Source organism: Oncorhynchus tshawytscha, linkage group LG30 (genome assembly GCF_018296145.1).
Source record: "Oncorhynchus tshawytscha isolate Ot180627B linkage group LG30, Otsh_v2.0, whole genome shotgun sequence".
In the NCBI taxonomy this organism is placed as follows: domain Eukaryota; kingdom Metazoa; phylum Chordata; class Actinopteri; order Salmoniformes; family Salmonidae; genus Oncorhynchus; species Oncorhynchus tshawytscha.
In genome coordinates, this window is record NC_056458.1 from 2,525,268 (window position 1) to 2,538,686 (window position 13,419).

Below are 13,419 nucleotides of genomic sequence, written 5' to 3' on the forward strand. Positions count from 1 at the left end.
ATATCATGCGTTTTGCAAATTTGTAACATATAATACGAATTGTAATTTGTAACATATCATATAAAATGGGTGATGGACATCCACAAATGAATACATCCCATACAAAATGTAACATATCACACTAAATGAAGTTTCTCAGATTTATGTACAGAATAATAAGAAATGCTCTGGGACTAGGTTGCGACCAAACAAACTCCTTTCGTATTTGCCTTAAGTAACCTTCTGTCTTATGTAACCATACCAAACGTAACATATTATATACATTTGATTGTCCTGGATTTACTATATTACGTCTAGTCTGAAACCAGGCTGTTCGTGTTTTCCTTAAATAACCTTTTGTCTCATGTAACCATACCAAATGTTATTTACAGTATACGAAATTGATTGTTCCGGATTTAAATGGACTATGTTACGTCTAGTCTATGAGACCAAGCTGCAACCGCAGGAGGCAAACAGGAACCAACCCACATTCTGCTGCTCACAGAATAATTGTGTTCAAGCCTACGTCGTCGTCACTCACTTCGAAGCCAAGGAATGTTGCTCTGGTCGCTGCATTGGGACAGAGGTGTTTTCAGTTTCCGGTTAACTCCAGAACACGGACCGCTTTGCCTACAGTAACTGAGCGAGTTTGACATATTGGATATCTTTTTTTCGATAAACGAGAGCTGTACCGACGGCGGGCACTTTATTGAAGTCGTGTTGCTCTTCTCTTTATCAATTAGATTGCACTTTGAAATCGACCTCTCACCTACACGTTTGGGATCACGTTGAGGATTTGAAACGTAAGATTTTTGAAAACTTTCCCTTGCATTACAAGAATAGAATAGAATGCTCGACACAATGTCTGTTTGCTTCGAAATTAAGCGCCTATGGTGCTGAGATGAAAGGAAATAGGAAATATCTATGAACACACGGACATCTATGCATGAGAGGTAATTATTTTTTATACTTAGCAACTTTTGATATGGGAACAAACACTGCAGACTTGTCAGGCCATTACATTCTAAGAATAGCCTTGATTGCCTTGGGTTATTATTAGTAGGCTAAGGTTGAGCAGGTCTGAATTTTAAAGCTCATATGCAGTATTGTAATTATGTAGGAAGCTATTATAATTATTACCTATGTAAATAATTACATCTATGTATTGTTAAAATGAATCACCCGTTGAAATTAAGGGCACATTAACAAAGTCAAGAGATGCCACTTGCATTATTTAATAGCACTGTAATAAGTCTTAGCTCAAATTATAAAGATGTTTTGCAATTGTGAGGTCCATAGTTTATGATCCCTTAACCTTCATGTATCCAGTGACAGTATAGTTGTTTTTCCTGTCTGTACCTCAAATCCAACTCTCTCTCCCCCTCACTCAGTCTCTCTCTATGTCTCTCTCTCTCTCTCACCAGGGGTCATCGTACAGAGAAGAGGCTGGACGAAGAACACTGCTGGTGCTAGCCTGGGAATTATTCATCAACAGAGCTGCTGATAAAAAGCAAACAACTTCTGTGGGATAAAAAAAAACCAAAAAATTTGGGTCATCGTTGTTACTGGTCATTGAGATACTGAGATATGGGTTCTAGCCTGACATGTGCGGGCGTGGTGTGGGCCCTGCTCTCCTTCCTGTGTGCGGCGGCCTCCTGTGTGGGTTTCTTTATGCCATACTGGCTCCTAGGGTCCCAGATGGGTAAACCGGTCTCTTTCGGGACCTTCCGCCGGTGCTCGTACCCGGTGCGTGATGAGGTTCACCAGGCCACTGTGATGCTGGAGCAGTGTGGGCGTTACGCCTCGTTTCAGGGTATCCCCAGTTTGGAGTGGAGGATCTGTACGGTGGTGACAGGGGTGGGCTGTGGCCTGCTGCTCCTGGTGTCCCTCACGGCCCTGATGGGCTGCTGTGTGTCTGACCTCATCTCCAGGACCATTGGACGGGTGGCCGGGGGCATCCAGTTTGTAGGGGGTAAGTTAAAATCATTAAGCGCTGTTAAGATTGGATGGGTGGAAGGATGGATGGGTGGAAGAAAGGATGGATACAATAATGAGTAGACTGACTCCTCCACCAATGGGTGTAGAATGTTATCGTTGAATGGTTTAATAGAACGAAGCTGGGCTGAACGACGACTCCACAGCGTTATTCTTGGTTTCTCTGTTTGTCTTATTTTGTCTTATTTTTCGGACCTTGGGGGTCTGAGGAGAGAGACATGAGGTGGTGATGGCGGGGGCTTCCTGACCCAGATGCAACACACAGAACATGTGGTGTGTGTCCTCTAAGAAAAATTCCTCTATAAGAGGAAAGGCCTCTGTAGTAAATCAGAGCATACTGCTTCTCTTCCCCCTCATGCACTCATCCCCCTCTCCTCCATCTGTATAAAGACTTTGATCACTCTTTTCATTCAGCCAGTGTGGGGGACTGGGGTTGATTTAGTGTGACCTTTTCATGCTTGCATATCAGGGCCTCGGAGTCCTCGCTCTGTCTCTCTCAAATTCTGTATGCTTTAATGGCATGAATGACGAGGTAAATGTTGCTAAAGCGATACACATAAAAAGTATGAAAACAACCGGGACAATGAGAATATTAGCTATAATACTAAATATACACGCATCTGCACGCATCTGCCAAAAATAATGGAAACCCCTACATGGGGTTTCCATTATTAGGATAGGATGTTGGGCCAGAACAGCAATGTGCCCTTGGCATAGATTTTACAAGTGTCTGGAACTCCATTGGAGGTATTGTTAGCAATTTATGTTATTCTTTAATAACACAGACCGCAAGGCAAATCAGGGGGAGGAAAATAGGTTTATTCAAAAAGGACAAATCATGCTAGGAAGTAGATGGTCATGCTCCCCTGTCCTCAGTGATTCTCTCCAGTGATTCTCCCCAGAACAAAGGGACCGCATGTAGTTTTATAACCCAGCCCTAGCCAATTAGAATTTCTTGTAATAAAACTAGCCAATGGCCGAATAACAAAGTATCCTATTTCAGAAGACATATTCCTCCCATGTCTCTGACCCATTGCTCATTAATACCCTATTACAGAAAAAACACGTCAAACTCGTTATTACTCTTTTGACTTCTCGTCCTTTTGACCTCTCGTCCTTTTGACCTCTCGTCCTCTCTCTGAGTTGTGTATTTATCTTCAACATATTCTTACAGTATGTTACATCATTCTTCCAAAAGAAATTCCATCATTTGGTGTTTTTTTTATGGTGGTGGAAAACGCTGTCCAGAATCTCCCATAAGTGTTCAATTGGGTTGAGACAGAGAGAAAGAGGCCAAGTGAGAGGTTTTACTCCACCCTAAATTTGTCCACAAAAATAAGCCCATGAAGTGAGGAATTTGTGTGTGGAGGTCAATGAGAAAGTATTGAATTTGGACAACAAAAAAATGTAATTGCCAATTTGCTATGTAAAGCTTATTTGATCGAGTTAAGTTATATTAGCATTGATATATTACTGGATGCACGTGGTGTTTCGGCGACGTTAAAATACAATTTATCTGGGAGTTATGCCTTCTGTCATAGAGATAGAGGAATCATCATGGATATAACCAGTGGCGATTTTAGCATGTAAATCTTGGTGGGACAAAAAAATCATTTTGTGGGATGCATGCCAGCAAAGCCACCTAGACAACACATTAATTGCACTATAATGGTGACAAGCGGTGCCCATAAACTGTTAGGGCCTACATAAAGCTGTCCCAACAGCAGTCCCAACGGCAGTTACCACTGCTACACCTGGCTATCAGCGGAGCCTTGTCTGGCAGCAAGATAGTTCATTCAGCCTCATTTACTACCTTTAAAAAAACATAGCTGATATGGCTGACTTGCTTACACAAATGTGGTTTCTACTGACAATCGAGGTGTACAACATATGGCATAAGGGGATGACAAGTGGATAAGAGACATTGAGCGAGCTAAGACGGACGTAGTCAATAACTTTGTTCAGCACTTTTGAAATGTACACCAACAGAATTCAGAACATGGGCTGTTCTTAGTATTCTCCCTGTACACCAAGTCAGAACCGTAGGATAAATAAAGGGGGCATATAAACAGACAATGAAAGCTCTTACAATGTTCGATGATTACATTTCTCAAAAACAGTCTATAGGCTACATGTGCACCACCAAGTCAGAACAGTAGGTGAAATTATGTAGGGAAAAGGGACCAAATTATTATGGTGAGGCACATGGGCTACTAACAGCTTACTACACAACATACCATTACTTAGCTACAGTATACATATCTTCCTGGCATATTACATAATTTATGCAGCAGCATACAAGACATTTTTGGACTCACCTTGTTGTGCTGTGCTCACTTGAACAGCTGGGTGGCGCGGTGGTCCTTCATGGGCAAACTTTGTCATCAAAGTCTGGCATTCTGTGAAGGTATGGTGCTTTCAAGACAACTGGGAACTCGGGGGGGGTAGAATCATGATGATGCCAGTGATCTTCAGGTCGTAGACCTAGAAAGGGGCCCGAGTTCCGAATTTACAATTCTCAGAATTAAAGTTTTCCCAAGTGCCCAGTTGTCTTGAACTCACTTAAGTCAGATTTTGCAGTTCTGAATGAATTTGTTGTTTTGGGAGCGGCACAAATCATGCTTCATTGACAGCTCAATGTTTATAATTTTAAACTAGGAAAAGAGACCCTTTAATCTTAGACTTGTGACCACACTGCCAATCCACTGAATAGCAGGCTAGTGATTGCTTTGCAAGACACTGATTCTTTCCAAACCACTCATTGTTGAATTTGCGATTTCCAACTTGTTGTTTATGCCCAATGGCCGATGAGCACCGATACTTTTTATTTATAATTTCTTCATTATTTCTCTTCATATGACAAGGATTAAAAATAATTTGCCAGAAGATTGTCGACTTGATTCATGATGATAACTTCTTGCTAAGATATTGAAGTATGATATTGACATGATCAGTCCAATCAAAGCCACTAGCTATTATGTGATTTGACTTCATTTTATCTGTGGAAAATGACATTGTGCCTTCTTGGATGGGAACTTCTAATGTAGATCTACCCTTAGACTTGGTGGTGATGTACTGTCCCCATGAGTGACAGAACAGTGAGCCAATCACGCCGCAACGCTCTGTATTTTCTGCTGGCTTGCATCACCACCACCACAGAAAGCATTGAGATAGGCTGCCTTACTCAAGAAAACAAAAAAGAGACCATGTTTGTATGTGGCTTTATTAACTCAATGATATATATATATTTTTCTACATTGTTTGCAAACTGATATGTGACACATATTAATGCCAAAATAACATGCAATACTGGGAAAGCCCCCCCCCCAAAGAAATGTGGGCCACCAGCCCTGAATGACGGGTCACCACTGGATATAACGCGCTTTACCACACATATTGCCATTGAGGGATTCCACCATTTATTAAAGTTGTCAACTGGGTGGAGATTCCTATGAGTTGGTAGCAATCAGCCGATGAAGAAGAAAATGGACTAGGCCTCAATGGTGCTGCCCATGCTGTCACAGACACTATTGTGGCACAGATACAAACATGGCCTGCTGTTCACTCACGTATCTGTTCTTTCATTGGCTAGAATGGTCCCACCTGATCTCTCCTGCCTGCCTTCTATCTTTGAGGACATCTATTTCCATTGTTAGAGCTGTCTTGTCAATATAATAGACAATCTTTGGTTGAGATCTGGTGACTGAGATGGCCATGGCATATGGTTTACATCGTTGTCATGCTCATCAAACAATTTGTGACAACTCGTGCCCTGTGGATGGGACATTGTCATCCCATGGAGGCATAGCCATGGTGTTCAAAAGTGCTGTAATTTCTAAACAGTTTACCCAATATGGATGGAAATGCCCTCAGATTAAAGCTGACAGTTTATCCTCCTAGTCATTGTATCATCTCAAATCCAAAGTGCTGGAGTACAGATCCAAAACAACAACAAATGTGTTAATGTCTAAATATTTTTGGACCTCACCGAGTACGGTTACATGTACACAATAATACAGTTGTTGTGGATAGTGAGATTAGTGTAATAGTTTGTTTAAAATGTTTACATACTTTGCAAGAACAACAATTTCCCAAATAATCCAATTTACATGGACACATCTGAAATCAGGCTACCCGATGGGACTGAAATAAATGCGGAAAATCACCAATCAAAATAAACGTTCTACCAAAGCAACTATGTTATTTTTGCAAAGCCTATTTGATGCTGAGTTCGGACATATTAAGTTTGTTTGTGTGAACTATTTCTAAGATGTTTTTCTGAACTCGCTTCACTCGTGCAAAAGAGGGAGGCTTTCCCCACTGGTGCAGGTACATGTACAGATCAAATAAACTTCTTGAACTCTGATTAAGCTGTTTACATGTCCTAATAATTTGTAAATTTGCTCAGAAAACCAGGTGTTTTAATTGGCGTATGCTAACCTAGATTTTTACCTTACACCAATCAAGATAGTCACAAACGCTTTACTCTGCTTATTGCCACACTCGGCTTACTGCCACAATCAGTTTAATACTGAATTATTAGTGTGCATGTAAACATACTGTATCTCTCCCCTCTCTCAGGAGGCCACTGGCCATTTCATGCACGATAAATATCTCCCGACATTTTGCTCTCTGAGAACACAGCGTCCGCCTCATTATTTATTAATAAAAGAGGAGGGAGACTGTTTATCCTACTCAATTCTCCTCTAAATTCTGTTCTATGGTCCATGCAGTGGTTCTTACATGCTCAGAAATACACTTCCATTAGGTAATGGCTATAATGCCAGCAGTGGGGATTCTTAGAGATCCTCACTTATGAAATGATACAATACTTTATCTCAATTTTCATGGAAATTGTAGTGCAATTTTCATGGAAATTCACTTGTTAAGTAACTAACGATTTTCTGTTTATTCAGTTCATATCAACAAAGTACTTAGTAATGGGTCTTAATACTTATGTAAATGTAATTTTTCAGTTTAATTTTCAATAAATGTGAAAACATTTCTTCATCTGTTTTGGGGGGATTGTGTGGGGAAAAAAACAATTTCATCAATTTTAGAATAAGGTTGTAACGTAACAAGCGAGGAGCGGAGCGATCCCATTATGACTGGAGCATGGAGCGAGATTCCCAAAGGCTGGAGCATAGGCCTTCTCGTCCGCTACAATTTCGCTTCTCGAGCCATCTCACGAGCCTGAAGCCACAGACTGGCCAAAACTTTCTAAATATGAATTTATAAAAATAATTTCAAAAGCATTGTCATTTTTTTTTTGTTCATTCAGTATTTCAAGTAAATCACAGCCTATATGTGAAATGTATAGACTATAATGATTTGATACAACAACATGTTTAAATGCTGAGCGCTTTATGTCCCTACCAGCCTATTGTGTCGCACTCGCAAATGCTTCACAATGTATTTCTATGTAGGGTACAGCCTTGAAATAATATAGCCTAAATAATGAATTTGTTCCTTCTTGGGAAGTAAAGTGGAAAGCTGCATTGTTGTCATCAACATATTGTTGCATCTGCTGCATTCATGCAGACTAAAGAGTGAACAGTTGGCAAATGATCTCGTGGTCTAGCAACAACAACTGCGCTCATTGAGTGACAGGGGCCGGGGCTTGGTGAGAGAAGGAGAGAGCCGATGCAAGTAGCACAGTAAATTATAAAACAGAGTGGTGTATCACTTTAAAACCTCTACAGGATCAGTTGCGCTAACATAGGCTAATGCAATTAGCATGAGATTGTAAGTAACAAGAACCTTTCCCAGGACATAGACATCTGATATCGGCAGAGAGCTTCAATTCTGGTTAACCTAACTGCACTGTTCAATTTACAGTAGCTATTACAGTGAAATAATACCATGCTATTGTTTGAGGAGAGTGCACAGTTATGAACTTAAATGGGGCTGGAATAATACATTATGGCCTTTCTCTTTGCGTTTCAAAGATGGTATGAAAAAACAAAAAAAAAACATGTTTTTTTTTCTTTGTATTATCTTTTACCAGATCTAATGTGTTATATTGTCCTACATTCATTTCACGTTTCCTTTCAAATGGTATCAAGAATATGCATGTCCTTGCTTCAGGCCCTGAGCAGTTAGATTTGGGTATGTCATTTTAGGCGAAAATTGAATAAAAGGGGCAGATCCTTAACATTGAAATAAAGTGATGCTAGCTACCACAGGAGACAAAAGGAAGAAGAAGCGGAAAAGCAATCTGTATCCGACAGACGTGTGATTGGTTCTTCGAGCTTCTGAGATTCCAGTGAATCCCACGTGAGATATCAAAACTAAATTATTGAAAGATAACCTAAAATACCATTAAAAAAATTGAAAATATTGTGATATGATATTTTGGCCATATCACCCAGCCCTAGCACAGCTCAGCACAACACACTGAGCACTACTGTGTCTAGACAGGTTAGGGCTATATGTTCTGTTCTGTTTTGCATGCTTTAAATCCCAGTATGAAGGATGAGGTTCAGATGGAGCCTTGCATAGGTAATATTTCACTGTTTCAGACAATTTACGAGTTATCCAGAAACCAAAAGCTAAACCAAAGCTGGTGAAATTGATCCTATTCGCTTGAGAGGCTATATCATATATTATTGTATGGTAAAGCACAAAATGTGTGCTCTTGGAAGTATTTCACCTCTTGGATGTGCGAGAGAAGGAACAAAAAAATCATATTATTCTGTCTGTTTATTTTCATGCTTTTCAGTCTGTCTGTTTGGTCTCTGTCACTCTGTCTATCAGTTCTTCTATCAATCTACTACAGCATACATATCCACATATCCACAGGTGCCAGGTGGTTGCTCATCTCCCACCCAATCCCTTGTTTCTCTTTCCTTCTCCCTGGTCTCCAAACTCTGGTCTTTTTAAGTATAACACTGTTCTCTCTGCAATCAATCTCCCATTAATTTCCCACAAAGGGCCCCATACCTCCAGTCTCCCTAATGTATGGCCCGGCAGTCCATCAAAAGAGGGAGAGATAGGTAGTGGAGGGGAGGAAAGAGACAGAAGGACAGAGAGAGGGAATGAGCGAGGGAGGTAGAGAGCGCACGAAGGAATAGCAGTAGAGTAAATCAGTGACCTGAAGACATCATGGACTGGATTGGCTGGTTCCTCAAATAGAGACTGAACATGCTGCTGTGGAAATTATACCCTTCTCAACTGGAGACTCACTCATGTAAATATGTCAATTATCCTCCAAGAGAGGTCATCCTGTCAAAACAAGGGGAGATTTGAAGGAAAACACATTCATCAATTGCTAAAACAAGAAACGAGTTTCTTTCCCAGAAACCAGATCTGTGGCTTGTTTTGGTGAATCCAAACTGATCAGGCAAATGCCATATACACTGCTCAAAAAAATAAAGGGAACACTTAAACAACACAATGTAACTCCAAGTCAATCACACGTCTGTGAAATCAAACTGTCCACAACACTGATTGACAATACATTTCACATGCTGTTGTGCAAATGGAATAGACAACAGGTGGAAATTATAGGCAATTAGCAAGACACCCCCAATAAAGGAGTGGTTCTGCAGGTGGTGACCACAGACCACTTCTCAGTTCCTATGCTTCCTGGCTGATGTTTTGGTCACTTTTGAATGCTGGCGGTGCTTTCATTCTAGTGGTAGCATGAGACAGAGTCTACAACACACAAGTGGCTCAGGTAGTACAGCTCATCCAGAATGACACATCAATGCGAGCTGTGGCAAGAAGGTTTGCTGTGTCTGTCAGCGTAGTGTCCAGAGCATGGAGGCGCTACCAGGAGACAGGCCAGTGCATCAGGAGACGTGGAGGAGGCCGTAGGAGGGCAACAACCCAGCAGCAGGACCGATATCTCCGCCTTTGTGCAAGGAGGAGCAGGAGGGGCACTGCCAGAGCCCTGCAAAATGGCCTCTAGCAGGCCACAAATGTGCATGTGTCTGCTCAAACGGTCAGAAACAGACTCCATGAGGGTGGTAGGAGGGCCCGACGTCCACAGGTGGGGGTTGTGCTTACAGCCCAACACCGTGCAGGACGTTTGGCATTTGCCAGAGAACACCAAGATTGGCAAATTCGCCACTGGCGCCCTGTGCTCTTCACAGATGAAAGCAGGTTCACACTGAGCACATGTGACAGACGTGACAGAGTGTGGAGATGCCGTGGAGAACGTTCTGCTGCCTGCAACATCCTCCAGCATGACCGGTTTGGCGGTGGGTCAGTCATGGTGTGGGGTGGCATTTCTTTGGGGGGCCGCACAGCCCTCCATGTGCTCGCCAGAGGTAGCCTGACTGCCATTAGGTACCGAGATGAGATCCTCAGACCCCTTGTGAGACCATATGCTGGTGCGGTTGGCCCTGGGTTCCTCCTAATGCAAGACAATGCTAGACCTCATGTGGCTGGAGTGTGTCAGCAGTTCCTGCAAGAGGAAGGCATTGATGCTATGGACTGGCCCGCCCGTTCCCCAGACCTGAATCCAATTGAGCACATCTGGGACATCATGTCTCGCTCCATCCACCAATGCCACGTTGCACCACAGACTGTCCAGGAGTTGGCGGATGCTTTAGTCCAGGTCTGGGAGGAGATCCCTCAGGAGACCATCCCCCACCTCATCAGGAGCATGCCCAGGCGTTGTAGGGAGGTCATACAGGCACGTGGAGGCCACACACACTACTGAGCCTCATTTTTACTTGTTTTAAGGACATTACATCAAAGTTGGATCAGCCTGTACTGTGGTTTTCCACTTTAATTTTGAGTGTGACTCCAAATTCAGACCTCCATGGGTTGATAAATTTGATTTCCATTGATAATTTTTGTGTGATTTTGTTGTCAGCACATTCAACTATGTAAAGAAAACATATTTAATAAGAATATTTCATTCATTCAGATCTAGGATGTGTTATTTTAGTGTTCCCTTTATTTTTTTGAGCAGTGTATATACACACACACACACTACCGTTCAAAAGTTGGGGTCACTTAGAAACGTCCTTGTTTTGAAAGAAAAGCAAAAAATGTACATTAAAATAACATCAAATTGATCAGAAATACAGTGTAGACATTAATGTTGTAAATAACTATTGTACCTGGAAACAGATTTTTTAAATGGAATATCTACATAGGCGTACAGAGGCCCGCACCAGTCTCAACGTCAACAGTGTGAAGAGGCGACTCCGGGATGCTGGCCTTCTAGGCAGAGTTGCAAAGAAAAAGCCATATCTCAGACCTGCCAATAAAAATAAAAAATTAAGATGGGCAAAAGAACACAGATACTGGACAGTGGAACTCTGCCAAGAAGGCCAGCATCCCGGAGTCACCTCTTCACTGTTGATGTTGAGACTTGTGTTTTGCGGGTATAATTTAATGAGGCTGCCAGTTGAGGACTTGTGAGGCGTCTGTTTCTAGACACTCTATTGTAGTTATCCTCTTGCTCAGTTACGCACTGGGGCCTCCCACTCCTCTTTCTATTCTGGTTAGAGCCAGTTTGCTCTGTTCTGTGAAGGGAGCCGTACACAGCGTTTTACCAGATCTTCAGTTTCTTGGCAATTTCTCACATGGAATAGCCTTCATTTCTCAGAACAAGATTAGACTGACGAGTTTCAGAAGAAAGTTCTTTGTTTCAGGCCATTTTGAGCCTGTAATCGAACCCGCATATGCTGACGCTCCAGATACTCAACTAGTCTAAAGAAGGACAGTTTTATTTCTTCTTTAATCAGAACAACAGTTTTCAGCTGTGCTAACATAATTGCAAAAGTGTTTTCTAATGATGATCAATTAATTAGATCAATTAGCCTTTTAAAATAAACTTGGATTAGCTAACTCAACGTGCCATTGTAACACAGGAGTGATGTTTGCTGACAATGGGCCTCTGTACGCCTATGTAGATGTTCCATAAAAAATCAGCTGTTTTCTAGCTACAATAGTCATTTACAATATTAACCATGTCTACACTGTATTTATGATCAATTTGAAGTTATTTTAATGGACAAAAAATGTGCTCTTCTTTCAAAAACAAGGACATGTCTAAGTGACCCCAAACTTTTGAATGGGTGTGTATATTAAAGGAGCAGTGCAGTCAAAAACGTGATATTCATGTGTTTAAAAAAATATATACTTCCAATACTGAGGTCGAAATAACACTGAAATTGTGAAAATTATGATACTGCCTGATAGAGCTTTTTGAAATAAATAAAAAAAGGGACACATTTCAGACTGTTCTGGTGGGATGGAGTTTTTGACCCACAGCATGACATCACAATCTGATCTGGTTATTCTGACTAATGACCAGTAATCTTTTGTTTGCATATGTATCCTCCTACTTTGAATGGGTAAGTGAGGTAGGTCTAGAGTCTAGATGATCCTATCCGCCAAATCAGGGCTTTGTATGTAAATATATACACATTTCTATCAACATGCCCACACGATCAGACTGAGCATTTCAATGGCAAAAGGAGGCTCGGTGTAAATTTATAAAAAATATTTTCATGAAATAAAATATATATTTTTAAATTAGACATACAGTGATTTAATAAATAAAGACTGCATGGGGGCTTTAAACATCCATGGCAGTCATAAAATGTGATTTTTCCTATGTTTTATGTATAGCCCTACTTCCACAATATGAGGTCGGAATAATACTGTGAAAATCATGATATTATACAAATAAGAGATTTCCAAACCTCTCTCCCAGTAACAGCTGTTAATATACATTTTTTATTATTAATATTTGTTCATTGTTATTATTATTAGACAGTAATTGCCATATTATTCTTGTTATTAAGTGTTGTTTGTTTAGTTTTTAAAAAAATTGGACACTCTTGGAAACTAGATGGTGCATCAAGAGATTTCATCCTGCAAAATTTCAAGTAAATAAATAAACAGCTAGTTTTCCACTCCCCACTCAGACCATTCCCAGACACTTTCAGCTAAGCTAATTTTTGTACTTTTTTTTAATCATCAAAAACAATCACAGTATGGTACTTAATTGTTACTAATAAATATGATATTGAGATACAGCTGCATTGGACCATTAAGCACCGGTAATTTCTCTGAAGCGATCCTTCTCTGAAGCAAGCCTGATCCCAGATCTGTTTGTGCTGTCTTGCCAACTGACCAGGCAGGGTACATCTGAGTACTTTGGGTCCTTTTCCATTCCCAAAAGAAACAAAAAGAGCTTCTTAGCAAAGAGCAATTTCTCAAGCAAGAATTTTGCTAGGACTGTCTGGGAGTGGTTTGAGTGGGGAGGGGAAAACTGAAAACTAGCTGTTAATGGCAGAAAGGTTTGTAAATGTCTTTCTTATTGGTTTAAGTTCTTCCAGTGCCTTACAATGTCAATATTGTAGATATTTTTAGGGTGTGTTTTTTTTAAAGTCCCATTGCAGTCAAAAACTTGATTTCCCTGTATTTGATAGATATTTCCACACTGAGGTTGGAATAATACTGTGAAAATGACCATTT

General features: G+C 40.9%; 1 protein-coding gene across 4 annotated transcripts in view; it reads left to right on the top strand.

Annotated features, from left to right (window-relative positions):
• The first annotated feature begins 497 nt into the window (after window positions 1-497).
• Window positions 498-13,419, top strand: part of LOC112229004 (LHFPL tetraspan subfamily member 6 protein) — a 63,755-nt gene continuing 50,833 nt past the window's right edge. The window contains exons 1-2 of one of the 4 annotated variants that reach the window (XM_024394869.2): window positions 498-932; window positions 1,371-1,951. In XM_024394869.2, coding sequence (XP_024250637.1) covers window positions 1,567-1,951 — 385 coding nt within the window. In that variant the 5' untranslated portion in view covers window positions 498-932; window positions 1,371-1,566. The remainder of the gene's footprint in view (window positions 933-1,370; window positions 1,952-13,419) is intronic. The other 3 variants (XM_024394866.2, XM_024394870.2, XM_024394867.2) reach the window with 3 other exon arrangements.